Source organism: Pan paniscus, chromosome 1, assembly GCF_029289425.2.
Source record: "Pan paniscus chromosome 1, NHGRI_mPanPan1-v2.0_pri, whole genome shotgun sequence".
Classification (NCBI taxonomy): domain Eukaryota; kingdom Metazoa; phylum Chordata; class Mammalia; order Primates; family Hominidae; genus Pan; species Pan paniscus.
In genome coordinates, this window is record NC_073249.2 from 29,225,845 (window position 1) to 29,246,611 (window position 20,767).

The 20,767-nt window shown below is 37.3% G+C and overlaps 1 protein-coding gene across 2 annotated transcripts in view; it reads left to right on the top strand.

Annotated features, from left to right (window-relative positions):
* RAB3GAP2 (RAB3 GTPase activating non-catalytic protein subunit 2) overlaps positions 1–20,767 on the top strand; it is a 121,379-nt gene that overhangs the window by 82,122 nt on the left and 18,490 nt on the right. For both annotated transcript variants that reach the window (XM_003807179.5, XM_063597029.1), the window contains exons 18-26: positions 2,185–2,275; positions 3,774–3,901; positions 5,000–5,213; positions 5,577–5,674; positions 15,177–15,282; positions 15,870–16,030; positions 16,799–17,027; positions 20,251–20,424; positions 20,527–20,633. In XM_003807179.5, coding sequence (XP_003807227.1) covers positions 2,185–2,275; positions 3,774–3,901; positions 5,000–5,213; positions 5,577–5,674; positions 15,177–15,282; positions 15,870–16,030; positions 16,799–17,027; positions 20,251–20,424; positions 20,527–20,633 — 1,308 coding nt within the window. The remainder of the gene's footprint in view (positions 1–2,184; positions 2,276–3,773; positions 3,902–4,999; positions 5,214–5,576; positions 5,675–15,176; positions 15,283–15,869; positions 16,031–16,798; positions 17,028–20,250; positions 20,425–20,526; positions 20,634–20,767) is intronic.

Here is a 20,767-nt window from a genome sequence, read left to right on the forward strand (position 1 = left end):
GTTGTCAGCTATATTTCTGACTGACTAGCTATAAATTAGGGTTACTATGACCCCCTCTTTGCGGTTGATGAATTTGCTAGACCAGCTCACAGAACTCAGGGAAACATTTTACTTGAACGTTTACCCATTTATTATAAAGGATATTACAGAGGGTAGAGATCAACAGCCAAGTGGAAGAGATGCATAGAGTAAATGATATGGGAAGGGTTGCAGAGCTTCCATTCCCTCTCCTGGCAAGCCACTATTCAGGAACCTCTACACGTTCAGCTATCCAGAAGCTCTTCCAACCCTTGTCCTTTTGGGTGTTGATGGAAGCTTCATTATATAAGCATGATTGATTACATCATTGGCCATTGGTGATCAACTCAGTCTTCCAGCTCCTCTTGGCTCCCCAGAGGTCAGGGGTTGGGCTAAAAGTTTCAATCCTCAAATACATGGTTGGTTCCACTGGTAACCACCCCCTTATTCTGAAGCTCTCCAGGAGCCTGCCATGAGTGGCCTCATTAGAAAAAAAGAAGCTTCTATCACCCAGGAAATTACAGAGGTCTTAGAAGCTCCCCATCAGAAATGGGGGTCAAAGACCAAATGTTAGAACAAAAGGTTCTCCTAGCACCTCTGTCTACAAAGGGATTAAGAGCTCTGACTGATGAACTAGGACAGAGACCAAACACTAGAACAAAAGAAACTCCTAGCACCCCCATTGTTCAAGAAATTATAGGAACTCTGTGTCAGGTACTGGGGCCATAGACCAATATGTATATTTCTTATTATTTTATAGCTACATACATGGGAGAATTCAGTGAATAGTGATACATGGGAGAATTTAGTGAATAGTGATTTCTGTTGCAGTCCGTTTTTAAAACACTTTTTATTGAGTTATTGTAGAACAGAAAAGCCTTTGTGACTTTTAATTGTGTCTTCCATTCTACTGACAATGCTAATTGGCTCTCATTTTCCTCAGGGTGAAGTCTCCGTTATTAGAGATGACGTGATGATGACAAAGTGGGCATCTAGAGAGGCAGTTGAGAAATCTGTAGTAGAAAGGGTCATAACCCACACAGTTCTTCTCATTTTGATGCCATCTTTCTTCTTATCCTAAATCATAGAACAACAAAATTGGGAAACCAGCATAATGCAAAATGTCTTCTTGATTTTCTTTTTTTTTAATGGTACTTCTGAATCATGTATGAAGCTGTGAATTTTATTAAAAATGCTAGAAAACCCAGTAACAAAAGTTATAGGTCTTACAGGACTGACTAAAGGGAAGGAAGAAACCAGTTCAGGCTTTGGGAGACTGAATAATGGGGAAGAAAACAAGCTAGCTGCTAGCCTGTGTAATCATAGGCAGAACTGGAGCAGGTTACGCTTGTCCTGGGTTCTGGCCTCTTACAGTCACTTTCTTTATTGTTTCCTGGTAGTTACTTCATTATAGGCCTGACCAACATCTTGAGCCACCCTCTAAGCCCATTTCTCTTCCACAAACACACAGAGGTTATTGTGTTATGATCGGATATTTGTCTTATCCCACATTCTCAGCCTACTTTTTGAACTATTTAATCTCATTAATTAAAACCCAACTTAATGTGCTAATATGAAAGGATAAATATGACCTTTAACTTCTGATAGTTGCTACTTTAGGCATGAAGAGATATTTTGGGACTGGTTATGAAGAATCTTAAATATCTATGGGGGTGGGGAGAGGAGGTAGGGAAGGGTGGGTACTGTATTCATCTAGCAGGGCCTATAGATTCTGCCTGCCATGCACAAATGCAATAATTAAGGTATAACTAAGTTTTTGGCAGCTTTTGTTATTGACATGACAATAACCTCTGCTTTTCATTTATGCCTATATAGTATAGGCATATTCAAACTCTTCTTATTGGTAAATAGCTTTATCTTTGTTTCTGTTTTGATTTGGCTATTCTGTTAAGTAGCAGTTGCCTTCTAGTTGTTTTATTCTCAGCCTGGATTTTTGTCATTTATGTCATATTTGGCATGACATGAAGTTGATTGTATATTACTTAACAATGCAACTTGAGATTTAATATATGTACACTAAAACATCTTAAATATAGAGCTTCCCTTTGAAATTTGGGGTAGTGAAAGTTTGGGCATAAATATAAGATTTTAAAAACAAAATCACTGCCTTATAATTACTAGAACTGTTCAATATCTTTCTCCTAGGCTTTGGAAACCATTTTGGCAAGTGAACGTTTACCATTTTCTTGCCTTAGAAACATCACTCAGACTTTAATGGACACTTTAAAAAGTCAAGGTAATAGGGTTTGTACTGATTGGAGGTTATGTTCTTAACTCAAATTTTGTAACTCTGATTATAGAAAGCTATTGACTTTGTGATACCATCATGTTACTTTAATGTGGAAGTAATATAGATATAAGAAATGAAGAATCTTATTTATTCCCTATTTAATATATGTAGTTGATCTTCATCTAAGCTGTCTTTGAATGTATTGACTGTTATTGGGAAGTTGTTTTTAATTGTGAGGAAAGATGTCAGGATAGAATGATAAGTGGTTATTCTGATATAGCTTTGTATTAATGTTCTATCAGTGTATCAGTTTCCTATCAGTTTCCCTCATGAACAGAGTTAAGGACTTCCAGAATCACAATCAACAATCAGATTATTATTTCTGAATTTTCTGGTCATTTTTTGAAATTCAAAATTTGTCTGTACTATCACATTGTTCTTTAAAATCCATCAGTCCATCAAAATGTATTTGTCTGAAAAAGGATTACACTTGAAACTTGAAACTGTGGGGTTATAACACCATATTCCATCCAACTGAACTAGTAAAAATTCACTTTATTCTGAATTCCTAACATCAGTTAAATTGTGTGCAGTGGACTGATGTCATCTAGTTGTGACTTTTGTTTGTCATATTAATTATGTAAAACCAGCTTTGTGTTTTAGCTGTGTGTAAGCCAGCTTAAAGTAGCTTAATACACAAATTATAATTTGTTCTTTCAGGACTTCAAACATGCTAATTTTGAGACTCTTTTTCAACCTTTTTTTTTTAACAGATACATAAAACTGACATTGGCAAATAGTGAACTCCTTTAGCGTACACCACTTGTCAGAAATAAATCCCTCTTTTAAAAAGTGTGGTATACTTACAAAGCCCTCCCACCCCTCAAGGCGTTCACAACATCCCAAAATTTATTAAATGAAAAGTTATCTTCCACTGGCCTGGTAGTAAACCAAACACCATTGTTGGAGTTCCATAAAATCATCAGTTTCAAGTTCTACATAAACATAAGATTCCTAAAAACTTTAATCATTTTGTGTGGTCAGTTTTATTATGGCTATAAGAACTTGAACAATATTCCATGATACTGTATTTCAAATAAGATTTTGAGGGGATTATCAGTGTCTCCCTTTTTAAAGAATAAATATTTCTTTTATATTAGATATAAATATTCATACAGTATATGAATTATGTAGTCAGGGAAAATATTTTCAAAGGTATTTCCAGATAATTTCTTTAAATTTTAAGTATTAGATGAAGATATTTCCGCTTTCTTTTTTATCTCCCTACTTTTAGAGCATCTTATTTTATTTAAAAAGTTAGACATTTTGTCGTGACAGAAAAATTATTTTTGCTTTCAAAACCTGGTATAGCTTAAGCATCTCAGTATTTAATACATCAGAGCATCAGGGAATTATGTAATATTGAGAGATTTAATGAAAGAAAAGCCTGTTTATGAGTCTGTTAAATATATCTCATATATATACTTTTCCTTCTGCCTTTTAGAACTTGAGTCTGTTGATGAAGGATTGCTACAGTTTTGTGCCAATAAACTAAAACTGCTGCAACTCTATGAGTCTGTCAGTCAATTAAATTCCCTTGATTTTCATTTAGACACACCATTCTCTGATAATGTGAGTAATCCCACATTTTATATTATATAAAATAATCTCTCTGATTAGTTTTACTTTTTAAAATTAGTAGTAAAGAAGTAGAAAATTAAGAATTTTTTTAAAGCTTTAAAGGTATATTTTCCTTACCAAGCCCCCTACTAGCTCTCTGTGCTTTGCTGCTGTATTTATATTATTTATACAAGTGCTGAGATTATAGGCATAAGCCACTATGCCCAGCCATGATATGTTTTTGTACATATAGTATATAAAAATAGTTTGAAAGCCTAGCAGGTTGTATCCCTGAGAGCCACATACAGGACTTATATGTAGATACAATGAGAATATTTTTCTATGTTTTTATTTTATAGTGTTTATGCTGCTTTATAATTAAGCATTTCAATTCAATATTTAGTTTCCTCAGAATAGTAAGAGTTGCATTTGACACCCTTTTAAATTTTTTTCTGATTATACAGTAATACATGTTTATTAAAATTCTAGCATTTGCCAAGGCATAGTGGCTTGCACCTGTAACCTCAACACTTTGGGAAGCTGAGGTGCGAGGATCACTTGAGCCCAGGAGTTCAAGAGCAGCCTGGGCAACATAGTGGGACCCTGTCTCTAAAAAAAAAAAAATTTTAATTAGCTGGATGTGGTGGTGCACACTTGTGGTCCCGGCTACTCAGGTGGCTGAGGCAGGAGGATTGCTTGAGCCCAAGAAGTCAAGGCTGCAGTGAACCATGATTGTGCCAAGGCACTCTAGCCTGGGTAACAAAGTGAGACCCTGTCTTAAAAAAAAAAAATGCTAACATTCTAGAAGATAATAAAGTACCCTCAAGAAATATGCTAAAATGGTACTTTTAATACCATTTCTTTTAGTACCTACCTCTAGTACCATGTTTGGTTTGGTACCAAACATGCAGTGTTTCAAAATTATAGTTTACTTTATTTAAATAACCTCCTACTCATGAAACGTGATTTGTAAGTAAAGTTTTAAGCAGAATACATGATAGGTATTATATTAATTAAAAAGTCGACTTTTGCTTACAGCCTTGAATTTCAGTTCAGATAATGTGGGTGATAGATGTGGAATGTTGTTTTGTTTTGTTTTCTATTTTAAAGGACTTGGCTCTGTTACTAAGGCTTGATGAAAAAGAACTGCTTAAGCTCCAGGCATTACTAGAGAAATATAAGCAAGAGAACACCAGGACAAATGTTCGATTTTCTGATGATAAAGATGGTGTGTTGCCTGTAAAAACATTCTTGGAATATTTAGAATATGAAAAGGATGTGCTCAACATAAAGAAAATAAGTGAAGAGGAATATGTGGCTTTAGGTAGGTAAAATAATACGCTGGTCTTTGTATGCCTCTTCTTTTAGAAGAAAACATGGTAGGAATATATAGCATCTCAGAGATTCCATTTGTTTTGAAATTTAAATAATGAAAGGATTTAATGTACTGTATTTTTTGGCCAACAAAAGATACTCTGGTCAACAGGTTATATTAATGAGTATACTAAAGAGACAATATTGGATCATGATTTGCTTTCTGCTTTAATAAATCAAGCAAATTGAACCATTAATTTCTCTTCCTTCATAATGTTTTGTTTCTCTGGAATTCCAGATTGTGATTCAATAAGATTGTTAGTCCAAATGGTAAGTAGTCATTGATTAATGTGCTTTGTTTTTGTTCTACCAGGTAGTTTCTTTTTTTGGAAGTGTTTGCATGGAGAAAGCTCCACTGAGGATATGTGTCACACTTTGGAGTCAGCTGGTCTTAGCCCTCAGCTGTTGTTGGTAAGGTTTTTTTGGTTGCTGGATGCTGTTCTTCCTTGTGAATGTCACCCAGAAGTGTCAGTCTTCTTTTTTTTTTTAACTATTGTCTTTTAGGATATCACAGAATGTCCATGAAAACTTTCTAAAAATGATCAAAGAAAATTTTAATCACCATATTTAATAGAGTAATATTATTTATTTTTCTTATACCCTGTAATTTTTTTTTTTCTTTTACTTTGAGAGAGAGAGTCTTGCTCTGTCACCCAGGCTGGAGTACAGTGGTGTGATCATTGTTCACTGTGGCCCCAACCTCCTGGGCTCAAGCCATCCTCCCATCTCAGCCTCCTGAGTAGCTGAGACTGCTGGGCAATTTTTTTTTTTTACTTTTGTGGAGATGGGGGTCTCGCTATGTTGCCCAGCCTGTCTCAAACTCCTGGCCTGAAGCAATCCTCCCTGCATGACCGCTCAAAGCTTTTGGATTACAGACAAGAACCACCATGCCTGGCCAATTTTCTGTAAATGTTAACAAGCATATCGTATAGTTGGCCTAAAATAAGTTTAGAATCTGTATGCACCCATCTATATGCATGCATTTACAGTAGAATTGGATCATCAGTAAAAAATTGTCATGTTACAATGAAAAATATCTTAAAAACAAAATAAACTTCCCATAAAGCAATGTGGAATTGTTACCGAACATTTTCAGACTTTGAATATATATTATAATGTAATCTCTAATATACGAAATATAAAACAAAAGAATCATCCAAGGAGGAAATACAGCACTAAATTTTTGCCCTTTCTGAAAAAAACGAGGAAAGTTACCCCATCTTCCTTGTTCTTCTTTGTTATTACCTATCCCCTACACATGCATGCATACACAGTTCTCCCTCAGCACCCATGGAAGATTGGTTCCAGGAACCTCCCCCTCCATTACCAAAACCATGGATACAGAAGTTCCTGATAAAAAATGGTGTAATAAAAAATTAGCCAGGCATGGTGGCATGTCCCTGTATTCCCAGCTACTCAAGAGGCTGAGGCATGAGGATCCCTTGAATCAGGGAGGTCAAGGATGTGCTGATTGCACCTCTGCACTCCAGCCTAGGTGACAGAGTGAGACCCTGTCTCTAAAAAGCAAAAAAGTTAAAATGGTGTGGTATTTGCATGTAACCTATGCACATCTCCTGTATACCTTAAATCATATCTAGGTTACTTATAATACTTTCTGCAATGTAAATGTGTAAATTGTTAAAACTGTACCGTTGAGGGAATAATGACAAGAAAAAAGCCTGTACATGTTCAGTATAGATGGAACCGTCCATCTTTTTTTTTCTGAATATTTTTGACTCACAGTTGATTAAATCCACAGATGTGGAATGCATGGATACAGAGGGCCAACTGCATACTCTTTCACACACCCCCATTTACATGTTATATTTTGGCCAGGATTTGGGCATCCTACCTCTGTGAGCTTGTTGATGGTTTAATGTGTTGTTTTTATTATGTATGTGTCTGGTTTTGGTATCTGGGTAATGCTGGCCTCATAGAATGAGTTTGGAAGTATTCCCTCCTCTCCAATGTTGTGAAATAGTTTGAGTATAATTGATATTAGTTTTTCTTTGAATGTTTGAAAGAATTCAGCAGGAAATTCATCAGATCTGGGCTTTTCTGTGATGGGAGACTTTTTATGACTGCTTCCATCTCGTTACCCATTACTGGTTTGTTGAGGTTTTCTGTTTCTCTACTGCTGTTGGCATAAAGCTGTTCATAATAGTCTCTAATGATCCTTTGTATTTCTATGGTATCAATTGTAATGTTTTCTTTTTTGTCTCTGATTTTATTTATTTGAGTCTTTTCTCTTTGCTTCTTAGTCTAACTAAAGGTTTGTTGATTTTGTTTATCTTTTTTAATAAAAACTTTTTTTGTTGATCTTGTGTAATTTTTTTATTCTCAATTTCATTTATTTCTGCTTGATCTTTATTACTTCTTTTACTAATTTTTAGGTTGGTTCTTGCTTTTCTAGTTTCTTGAGGTGCATCGTTAGATTGTTTATTTGGAGTCTTTTTATTGCGGTGTTTATTACTATAGACTTCCCTCTTTTCTTTTTTTTTGAGACGGAGTCTCACTCTGTCACCAGGCTGGAGTGCAGTGGTGCGATCTCGGCTCACTGCAACTTCCGCCTCCTGGGTTCAAGCGATTCTCCTGCCTCAGCCTCCTGAGTAGCTGGGACTACAGGCATGCACCACCACACCCAGCTAATTTTTGTATTTTTAGTAGAGACGGGGTTTCACAATGTTGGCCAAGATGGTCTCGATCTCTTGACCTCGTGATCTGCCTGTCTCGGCCTCCCAAAGTGCTGGGATTACAGGCGTGAGCCACCGCACCCAGCCGACTTCCCTCTTAGCACTCCTTTTGCTGCATCCCATTGTTCTAGTATGTTGTATTTCCATTTTTATTTTTTCAAGAAATTTTTAAATTTTATTTTTAGTTGCTTCCTTGCCTCACTGGTTGTTCAGTAGCATGTCGTTTAATATCTGTATTTGTGCAGTTTCCAAAGTTCCTCTTGTTACTGATTTCTACTTTTATTCTGTTGTCAGATAAATACTTCATATGATTTTGACTTTTTAAAATTTGTTGAGAATTGTTTTGTGGCTAACATATGGTCTGTCCTGGAGAATGTTTTATGTGCTGATGAAAAGAATGTGTATTCTGCAGCAGCAAGTGAAATGTTCTATAAATGTCTATTAGGTCCATATTGTCTAGTATGTAGTTTAACTCTGATCTTTCTTTGTTGATGTTCTACCTGGAAGATCTGTCCATTCCTGAAAGTGAGGTTGAAGACCTCTGTTATTACTGTATTGAAGTCTGTCTCTCCCTTTAGATCTATTAATATTTGCTTTATATATTTGAGTGCTCCATTGTTGGGTGCATATATACTTACTATTGTTAGATCCTCTTGCTGAATTGACTCTTTTTTCATTGTATAATTACCATCTTTGTCTTCTTTTTTTTTTTTTTTTTTTTGAGACAGTCTCACTGTCGCCCAGGCGGGAGTGCAGTGTCATGATCTCGGCTCACTGCAACCTCTACCTCCCAGGTTCAAGTTATTCTCCTGCCTCAGCCTCCCCTTTATCTCTTTTTATAGTTTTCAACTTAAAGTCTATTCTGTCTGATATAGGTACAGCTTCTCCTGCTCTTTTTTGGTTTTCATTTTTATGGAATATCTTTTTCCATTCCTTCACTTTCAGTCTATGTTAGCCTTTATAGGTGAAGTGAGTTTCTTGTATGCAGTATACACTTTTATGTTGTTGAGTCACTCTATGTCTTTTTTTTATTATTATTATTCCTGGGCCTAAGCTATTATCTCCTCTCAGCCTTCCAGTCAGCCAGGACTATAGGTGCATATCACTGTGCCCAGCTCACTCTGTGTCTTTTAATTGGAGAATTTAGCCCACTTACATTCAGTGTTATTATTGATTGGTAAGGTCCTACTACTGCCATTTTGTTACTTGTTTATTAGTTGCTGTGTAACTCCTCCCTTTTTTCTGTCTTTTTTTTTTATAGTTAAGTGATTTTCTCTTGTAGTATGTTTCAATTCGCTGCTTTTGATTTTTGTGTATCTATTGTAGGCTTTGCACTGTGATTACCATGAGGCTTACAAAAAAAATCTAGTTACAACAAGTATTTAAAACTGATACCAACTTAACTTTGATCACAAAACAGCAAAACCAACAAACCATAAAAAGAAAACCTATACGCATTAACTCTCTTCTCCCCCCATTTTAGCATTTTTGATGTCATCATTTTATGTTATTGTCTCTTAACAAATTGTCAGTTTTTTGATAGTTTTTCTTTTAGTCTTCTTACTAAAGATATATGTGGTTTAAACACCGCGATTAGAATATTAGTATGACAATCACATTAGCATCATTTTCTTTCAGTTTGGAGAACTCCCTTTAGTGTCTAAGAAATCACACATTTCTTATAGGATAGGTCTGATAGCAGTAAATTCCCTCAGCTTTCGTTTGTCTCGGGAAATCTTTTATTTCCCTTTTTCATTTCTAAGGAATAACTTTGCCACGTACAGTATTTTTAGGTGGCAGTTTTTTTCCTTTAACACTCTGAACATACTGCCCCGCTCCCTCTTGGCCTGTAAGGTTTCTGCTGAGAAATCTGCTACCAAGCATATTGGATCTATCTTATATGTTATTTGCTTCTATTCTCCTGCTGTTTTCTAAATTCTCTCTTTGTCTTTGACCCTTATGAGTTTGTAAATTGGAGTATTCTTGTCTGAGTTAACTCGGATTGGTGACCCTTGACCTTCCTGTACCTGTATATTCTGGTTTGGAAAGTTTTCTGTTATTACTTATTTGAGTAAACGTTCTACTCCTTTGTCTTTCTCAGTTCTCTCTTTAACTCCAGTAACGCCAATATTTGCTCTTTTGATGTTCTTTTATAGATCCTATAGACCTTGTTCATTCCTTTTCATTCATTTCATTTCTTTCTTCTCCTCTGACTATGTATTTTCAAATAGTCTATCAACGAATTCACTGATTCTTTCTTCTGTTTGATCAATTCTGCTATTGATGCTCTATATTGCATTTTTAATTTTATTTATTTTTCAGCTCCGAGGTTTCTATTTGATTTTTTTCATTAGTATTTCAACCTTTTAAAAATTTCTCTGATAAATTTTTGAATAGATTGTGTGGGTTTTCTTAAAGTTTGTTGAGCTTCCATTTTGAATTCTTTGTCTGAGAGATCACACATCTCCCTCACTTTAGATTCTGTCTCTGGTGCCTTACTTTGTCCATTTGGTGAGGTCGTGTTTCCCTGAATGTTCTCGATGCTTGTGGTAGTACAATGGTATTGTGCATTGATATATTAGGTATGTACTTTAGTCTTCACAGTCTGGCTTTGTTTGTACTTGACCTTCCTCAGAGGGCCTTCCAGGGATTCTAAGCTGACTGACTTTCATGTTCCCTGAGCTTGTGACCACTGCAACACTTGACATCACTCTAAGCCCAGGCTTGCTGCAGGTCTCTCAAGAGCTCTGAAGTTTATGTGGCTTTCTATCCTTCATGGACTGCGGGAAGACCCAAGGAGGGTACTGAGGCTATTTGGGAATGCTGGCCAGGGACCTGGGTCCAGAAGACTGTCCTGGTGGCCCTGACAGGTATGCATCCCAGCAGGTCTCTGCACAGGTGGATGGGTCCCCAGCTGCAGTTAGAGGGGGTAGAAGTGAGACTGGACCTCTTTAGGATCTGTGTGAAAAGGAGGCTGGGGGGCCTGTTTTGTTGGCTCAGATGGTTATGTGTGTCGCCCAGCAGGTTCCTGCACAAGTGAGGTAATTCCTCAACTGCAACAGGAGGGGCTTGAGCTGAGACTGGGCCCTCTTGGGATCAGCTGTGGGAATGGAGGCTGGTGTGTCTCATGTTGGCTCAGAGAGGCATGTGTCTTCAGCAAGTTCCTGCACAGATAGGATAGTTCTCCAGCTGCAGTGAGGGGGCCCTGAGGGGGATCTGCTGTGAGATAGAGGTTGGTGAGCCTGTCAGGGAGGCTCTGAGTCCTGGGCTGAGAGATATGGGTGAGTCTGCCTCTGGGTCCTTATGCAAGCAACTCTGAGCTGGGACCTCAGCTAAGGAAGGTGAGGGCAGCACCACAAGGCTACTTTCCAGCCCACTGCTGAGACCAGTGCTAGCGGGCAGACTAGCCTTTCTGCCAGAACACTAGTGTGTACAGTTCCTTCTGGACCCCATGGCAAATGGTTTTGGTGGCAGGATCATGGGCAAACAGGGAAGTAGCCAAGCCCCTTGTGGGGACTGGGCTGTTTCTGGGCTTCAATCTGGAAGTCAGTTCAGGTGGACAGATCAACCACCTTATTGTGAGAGAATATAAGTAGGTTGCCTTCTATTCCGCCATCTTGGTGACCTCAAGGTTTCTGTTACTCAAAATCTATTATTTAGACATCATCTGGTTATATGTCAATATACAACATATTTATATGTGAGATAATGGTTAATATTTTAATATGTGAATTCATAATATAAATATCATATTATGAATAATGTAATGTGGCATTCTTTGTTGTGACTGTTAGAATATCTTATTTTGTATTTACTAGTTATGGAGGTAGTTACCTTTATACACTAGACTCTTCTCCTGTTATATGTGTCCATATATGTGTTTCTATGTGGTAACTTAATTTATCTCTGTATTCACTTCTTTATTTTTCTTCTTTCATCTTAATGTTTCCTGCAATTTAAAATATCTTTATATTGCTTATAAGTGATTCTACAATTATATCATTATGTTCTGATAGTTTCTTTGGCATCCTCTATTTTATACTGATCTCCTATATACAAACAAAAGCTTGACTGTTTGGAATTTTTAATGTTTATAGAAAACAGGAAAAACACACTCTAGGTTATAAACAGAGACTACCTGTAGGGTGGGAAATAGAAGGAGGTAACCTAGGGAGAAATAAGAAGCAAAGTTAAGCAGAGCAGGTTTTTTGTTTGTTTCAGAATTTTATTACAAGTGATGGTGGGTAGAGGAGAGGTTGGTTGGAGAGAAAAGTAGAATTCATAGTGTGAAGAGAGGTCCAAGGCATGGCATTTAATTTTTTTGGCTGCCTTAATATGAAATAACCTTCTGGCTGCCAATTTTGATGAGCATTTTGAAACTTTGTTGTTGATGGGGAAATGAACCAAGCTTTAAGAGACATTAAATCTATAGGTATGTTTAGAAATCTGGTATACCGGCCGGGCGCAGTGGCTCACGCCTGTAGTCCCAGCACTTTGGGAGGCCAAGGCGGGCTAATCACGAGGTCAGCAGTTCGAGACCAGCCTGACCAACATAGTGAAACCCGTCTCCACCTAAAAATACAAAAATTAGCCGGGCATGGTGGCTCGCGCCTGTAGTCCAAGCTACTCGAGAGGCTGAGGCACTTTGAACCTGGGAGGCGGAGGTTGTCGTGAGCCAAGATTGCACCACTGCACTCCAACCTAAATAACAGAGTGAGACTCCGTCTCAAAAAAAAACAAAAAAAGAAAAGAAAAGAAATCTGATGCACTTTAATAACAGGCCCAGGTCATACATTTTTGTATGTAAAATTTATCAAAGTGAATCTAGTGGCAATTTAACAGTGAGCCTAAAATATAAAATAAATTCTGCTCTCCCCCAAGATTTCTTTTTGGTTTGCTTCCCAGTATACATGCACATAAAACAGCGAGACAGAGTTATTTTTGATTGAGTATAGAATGTCTTTGTTAACTGTATAGGCAACCAATTTTTTCAGCCTACCTAGTGGTGAAAAGCATCAGGTTATGGAGGTTAAGGGGAAGTCTAGAAGAGAGGAAATTCCCCTGATAAATAAACTAAGGTCATTCTGAATTTTGTTGGTTAAACAGGATATTGGGTTGCAAGTGGAAGGAATGTGGTGTAATTATGATCCCATTGTTGTGACAGTGACTCCCCCTTATCCTCCCTCAAAAGTACGATATATGTATCTATACATATAAAGCTGTTAATGGCTTGGAGCATAGTAACCTTTATATAGCCATTAGCATTTATTGTTGTTAACATTGTCATTATTTATGAGCATGGAAGATATATTTGTTTTTTAAAAAAGGTTTCTAATGGGTACAAAAAATAGAATAAGACCTTCTATTTGATAGCACAACAGGGTGACTAGAGTCAGTAATAACTGTGCATCTTAAAATAGCTTAAAGAATGTAATTGGATTGTTTGCAACTCAATGGGTAAATGCTTGAGGGGATGGACACTCCATTCTTCATGATGTGCTTATTTCATGTTGCATGCCTGTATCAAAACATATCAAGTACCACATACAAATATACACCTACCTACTATGTACCCACAAAAAGTTTTTTAAAGGGTGTCTTTATGGGATGAGGTAAAAAGGGAGCTGGTATGAGGAGGCCCTTGGAAGGGAAATTAGACCAAAAAAGGAAAAAAAATAGAAGGCATTAAAGAGTGTGCGTGTGTGTGTGTGTATATATATATGTGGTTTCATAAGTGTAAAAATTAAGTGCATATATAAATTTATATGTACATGTATATATCCTCATACACATGTGAACATTTTTAAAGGGGGAGAAGAGAAAATACGCATGTTATTAATAGAATCAGGCAGGTTTATTTTCAAATTTTAGTTCTTTTTTTTAAATTTATTTGAGATCTGATAAACATGGATCCAATTTTAGTTCTTTTCTTTTCTTTTTTTTGAGACAGAGTCTCGCTCTGTAGCCCAGGCCAGAGTTCAGTGGCATGATCTCAGCTCACTGCAACCTCCGCCTCCTGGGTTCAAGTGATTCTCCTGCCTCAGCCTCCCAAGTAGCTGGGACTATAGGCACCTGCCACCCCGCCCGGCTAATTTTTTGTATTTTTAGTAGAGATGGGGTTTCACCACGTTAGCCAGGATGGTCTCAATCTCCTGACCTCGTGATCCGCCCGCCTCGGCCTCCCAAAGTGCTGGGATTACAGGCGTGTTAATTTTAGTTCTAACTCATTAACTGTAGTGCTGGACACGTTAGCTTTCCCGTATGAGCTTATTTCATCATTTCTGAAATCTGGATCATCATCCCTGCCACAGAAGTTATTAGGATAAAATGAGGTGATGTGCATGTCACGTACTTATCACAGCTCCTGGCCCTAAGTCGTCCTCATAAATTCACTTCTTTCATGTGCTTCTTCTCCTTCAACTCTTTACCCTCCTTAATTTTTGAAAACTATTTGAAATAATTCATTTAAACTAACAATCAGTCTTTTAACTTAGAGCTATCTTTCACATAAAAGTATTGCAGTATTATAATTAATCAAGGCCTTTCAGAGATACCAGTACTTACAGATGTAACACCATTTCATTAAACTTCATTATCCCAGAATTATCTGTGAACCAATTTTATAAATTTAAAAAAAATTTCAGCTTCAAGTAGGTATGCTGGTTTACAGCCATTTTAAAAGTCACTTATGTTGACTTAAGTTTTTTGGTTTAAAGTCTGTTTTTTCATAACTTATTAGTGATTTAAAAATTGGAGTTTGATACTTTTATGTACTTGCTCCTCACTGCCACGTCTGCAATACCTTTGTGCAGCCAAGGCAAGGCTAAGATCCACAGCTCCAGATCCTACCTCTCTCTCCAGTCAAAACCTACAGCCAAGTGGCACCTCGTTCATCAACAGCAAATCTATGCTCACATAGTAGTAACTCCTGTCTGGTAATATGCTCCTTAATAGAGATTTGGATTGGAAGGCAATGCTTAACCCAAAGAAGGTTTGGAAACAGTGAAGTTTAAATATACAACAGGTTATAGAGAATCTCCTAGGTAGACAAGGTACCTCATATTCCCTCTCAGATTACATGATACAGCAAGAAACCACTAATTTTTTCACCTCAAGAAGCTGCATCATCCATATGCATGCATCTGCTGTCTAGGAAAGTGTAAGATTTTGTCTATGCTAAATTTTTTTTTAGACTGAAAAAGATTTAAATTTGATTTCAGTCTCTGCTCCTGAGTGTTTGGCTTTCAAAGGAAAAGGATATTTTGGATAAACCACAGTCAATCTGCTGTCTTCATACCATGCTGTCCCTCCTGAGCAAGATGAAAGGTAAACAAAGTTTGTTGCTCTCATCAACAAAGTTTCATGTTTGAAATGTCACAAAAAGATGGGAGAGTGGATAGGATCCCTTAACAAAAGGAGTCTGTAGTGTACAAAACATTTCACCGTAGAGATTCTTTTATGTATTAATAGAATACTCTTAATGCATTTGACTTATGCTTTAATTTATGAAATTTTTTATTTTGTATAATCATAAAAAAATAACATGATTTGAACAATACATCTTAACTCAGTAAGGCAAATGGAATGGTCTTCAGGGAAGGCAATGTTTTTCTTGTTATTTTTTGTATGATTATCAGAACATTAATCTGTTAAAATATTCAACAGTTTTCAGTAATGATGAAATATTCCAAATAAGGATTTATAGTGATTCAGAACAAAGATGACTAAAAGAGCATAAATAAATGGAATAGAAATGTTCTGAATAAAATAGATTGTTAGACTTCCACTTCATTGAGAAATACAAAAACACATCAGTAGGGAACTTAGTTTTAACATTATGTTTAACATAAATGGTTAGTCCAAAAAATTGACAGGGTAACAGTTTATTTTTCTGTTTTCTCCTATCCCTATAGTGGCCATCGATGAGACCTGGGATTCTCAGTCTGTGTCCCCATGGTGGCAGCAGATGCGCACAGCCTGTATTCAGTCTGAGAACAATGGAGCCGCTCTGTTGTCTGCACATGTTGGGCATTCTGTTGCTGCACAGATATCAAACAACATGACAGAGAAAAAAGTAAGTGGGTAAAGGTATGGCTTTGATGTGTACACATCCAGTAGGCTAAGGGGATGCTTTCCTTTTCTGGGGTTTTTTGGGGGGTTTTTTGGAGTGGGGAGAGGGATGAGAGGTGCTCCCCTTAATTTGTTTATTGAGAATGATGCCGTGGATACTTGAATTTAGCAGTTGCCACATGGCAGTATCCTACTGTGTTTTTTTCTCATCTCTTGAGGACTCACATTTCCTTTACAGCTCATGGTGGATCAAATAATTTTTCCCAGGGGGTGTTAACGTTAATTTGGATGAGACACCTAAATAGGTCTGTGGAGATTCACTTAACATTGTCAGCCACTGTTGTTTATAGGCTAAATTTAATATTGCCTGCTTGAAATGTTCATTATGATGGAGAGAGATGAAATTTCAGATTGTTTTTTAGGTTGAAGAGTGCATTCTGAAGAAATATAAGTATTTTGATGGTACTGATAGACAAAACTTGGCCCTTGCCAAAGATGGCCCAGAAAACTTTGAAATGTATACTGGTTGAGTCAGGGCCATTAGTGCAGGACTCCTTATAAATATCTGAACTCACCATCCTTGCCCATGAGTCTCCAATCTACTCCTGACCCTCATGTTTCATCCAGCCAAGTAGTAATATTTGTGAAATAGCATGTATGTGTTGCTTTGTGATGTATCCTCAGTATCCATCAGCTTTCAAGTTAAAAGCTCATTCAAGTTAATATTGATTCAGAATCTTTGGCAGAGAATCACCAGTGCATTTTTTATTAGTTTTCCCAAACAGTTTTGGGTGCTGATTCAGAGGCCCTCACTGATTCCTGGGAGGCACTTTCTCTTGACACTGAGTACTGGAAACTCCTTCTGAAACAGCTGGAGGATTGTCTCATACTTCAGACTCTGCTTCACAGCAAAGGGAACACTCAGACCTCCAAAGTGTCATCACTGCAGGCTGAGCCACTTCCAAGGCTTTCTGTTAAAAAGTTATTAGAAGGAGGAAAAGGTAAGCTGAAGTTTATTTGAGCATTTGCATCCATTTTTTTTATGTTACGAGGGTTTCTTTTAATAGAAATGACGGAAAGAATAGAGAAAGAAAAATACACTCAGATTTAAAAATAACAATAACCTTCTATATACTACCTTTAAATTAATTTTCTCTAAAGTCTCATTTGGTCAGTTCCATGCTCAGGAACTGCTAGGTGCTTCCCTCTGCCTAAGAAAATTGGCAGTGATTCTCAAAGAGTGGTCAGAGGACCTCAGGAGTCCTCCTTTTTTCACCTACATGTCTATATGAGACCAGATTTTCCTCTTATACTTCAACCAAAACACAGAGCACAATAGATTGAATGTCAAAACTGATTGGAGAATCCAGATATAAACCAGGCATTACAGAGATTTGCAAATATGTAAAGTAGTGCCATGTTTCTCACCAAATATCCTTTTTTTTTTGCATTGGGAAATATAATTACTTTTTTTATTATTATACTTTAAGTTATGGGATACATATGCAGAACATGCAGGTTTGTTACATAGGTATACACATGCCATGGTGGTTTGCTGCACCCATCAACCTGTCATCTACATTAGGTATTTCTCCTAATGCTATCCCTTCCCTAGCCCCGCAATCCCCCACAGGCCCCAGTATGTGATGTTCCCCTCCCTGTGTCCATGTGTTCTCATTTTCAACTCCCACTTATGAGTGAGAACATGGGGTGTTTGGTTTTCTGTTCCTGTGTTAGTTTGCTGAGAATGACGGTTTCCAGCTTCATCCATGTCTCTGCAAAGGACATGAACTCATCTTTTTTTATGGCTGCATAGTATTCCATTGTGTATCTGTGCCACATTTTCTTTATCTGGTCTATCATTGATGGGCATTTGGGTTGGTTCCAAGTCTTTGCTATTATGAATAGTGCTGCAGTAAACATATGTGTGCATGTGTCTTTATAGAAGAATGATTTATAATCCTTCGGGTATATACCCAGTAATGGGATTGCTGGGTCAAATGTAATTATTTTCATAAAATACTAGCATGTAATCAGTTTATTTTAATTTCAAAATGGACTAATAAAATATTTTTTAATTTATCAGTTTTAATTTTTAGTACCATAAAGATTGACAGCTATAACTCATAAACCAAAGTTCTGTGGGGTTGCCAGTAATTTTAAGGGGATCATGAGACTAGTAAGTTCAAGAATTGCCTGAACAAAGCATAAACTCTTAAGCTTGCTCTCCAATAACTTTTGACTTTGAATCCAACTGATTTTTCTATTTCTTTCTCATTTGCTTCCTAGATTTTAGTTAAAATGAAGCATCCATGTGCTTCCCGTCTTAGATCTGGACCTATCCTCTTCCCTTTCCCTGCCTCTCTCACTCATGGATATCGAAATCTTACTTATCTTTCAAGGTCCAGCTCAAATGCTTCTCCTCCAGGAAACCTTTCATGATTCACTAACTGCAAATTTTCTCTTCTTCCTCCTAATATCCACAGAACGTTATTCCTCTGTTGTGAAGCATCACTTTCTACTGTCCTGGAATCATTTGGGTTCCTGTGCTTATATCTTGCAGGAACATAAACATCTTACATTTTTAGTTGTCTTTGGGGGCTCACACTTTTTATCAGCAGCTCTTTTAGGCATTTGATACTGGAAGGACTGTATATGAGGTTTATAAATACCCACATGTTTATAGATTTTTAGTTTACTTCTTTTCTCATTCTTTATAAAACTTGTGACCTTTTTCTTATTGTAAACTCACCACACTTCATGTTGCCACCTAGTGAAAGGGTAAGGATGCCATTTGAATATTAACCTAAGCAATGGAATCAGGGGCTTAATTCTGGAATGAGAATTTTCCAGTTATTTAGAAGCCAAACATAAGAAATTAGATCACCCAGCACACTGCTCACATTTATTTTCACTGATAATTGTGAATTTACTGTGAAGCATTCTTTTTGTGGAAAGGTTTTTATTTGAATCAAAAGATGAGGAAAGACTGAGAAAGTTTTGGTAAACAATAGAGTATAATTTGTTTTCGATAATAAACAGGACTTGTTAAATATCTGGAACGTTTTTCAGCATGTGTTTACAATTTTTTGTACTATATTGATGACTGAGACATGATATAATGCTGTTGATTAGCTATAGCTAAATTTGGCCCATAAATATTTCATATAGGCAAATTCGTTGATTATTAAAAGTAATAGGGCTGGGCATGGTGGCACATGCCTGTAATCCCAGCATTTTGGGACGCTGAGGCAGGTGGATCACCTGATGTCAAGAGTTTGCGACCAGCCTGACTAACATGGTGAAACCCTGTCTCTACTAAATACAAAAATTTAGCCGGGCATGGTGGCACATGCATGTAATCCAAGCTACTTGGGAGCCTGAGACAGGATAATCCCTTGTACCTGGGAGGCAGAGGGTGCAGTGAGCCAAGATTGCACCATTGCACCCCAGCCTGGACAATAGGAGCGAAACTCTGTCTCAAAAAAAAAAAAAAAAAAGGAATATTTACTGGTCACAGTGGCTCACGCCTGTAATCCTAGCACTTTGGGGGGCTGAGGCAGGCAGATCACCTGAGGTCAGGAGTTCGAGACCAGCCTCGCCAACATGGCGAAACCCCATCTCTACTAAAAATATAAAAAAATTACCTGGGTGTGGTGGGCGCCTGTAATCTCAGTTGCTCGGGAGGCTGAGGCAGGAAAATCACTTGAACCTGGGAGGCGGAGGTTGCAGTGAGCTGAGATCGCACCACCACACTCCAGCCTAAGCAACAAAGCATGACTCTGTCTCAAAAACAAACAAACAAAAAAGTAATATTATATTGGCCTTAGGAGCCTAGACAAATGTCATACTAACCAATCTATTTTCATTTATAATTTAAGTAAAAGTGTTTTAAGTATATATTAATTTTTTTTGTCTCTGGTAAAGTGTATTTTGAACTTAGAAAGCATATGGTTTATAGACATATGCATGTGCATTTATATTTATCTAATATTTTCTGAGAGTATAAGGATGCCCTGACATCGTAAATATCCCACTTGTTGCCCTCACAAGTTGCGTGGTAGGTAGGAACACTGCTGTAAATCTCATGGCTTTTTCGGGTCAGCTTCAGGCTGAGAAATGAATGTGGCACTTAGATCTCTTCGTAAGGAAATTGGCTCCCATTGGCAAACACTGCCCTGTGTGTTGTAAATTTTTATTTTCTTTCTTGTCTCCAAACTATAGGTGGCATTGCAGACAGTGTAGCCAAGTGGATATTTAAACAGGACTTCAGCCCTGAAGTATTAAAACTGGCTAATGAAGAAAGAGATGCAGAAAACCCAGATGAACCCAAAGAAGGTGTTAACAGAAGTTTCCTTGAGGTATCAGAGATGGAGATGGACTTAGGAGCCATACCAGGTGATACACAAATAATGAGAAATATGAAATCCAAATTGGAAAGATGTGGCCAAGTGTTCATTAAGGAAAAAAATAACATCACTGCTTTCTTCTGACTTTCAGACTTACTGCATTTAGCCTATGAGCAGTTTCCTTGTAGCCTTGAGCTCGATGTCTTGCATGCACATTGCTGCTGGGAGTATGTTGTTCAGTGGAATAAAGATCCAGAGGTAAGATTCTCGTTACCTCTTTCATGTTATTTCTGCTTCTGTGTTCATGCTATTCATATGTGGGGACTGTCTAATTAAATAGCTTATTATAAACACTGGCTTTTTCCCCGTTGTAATGCCTCTGTACTAACTAG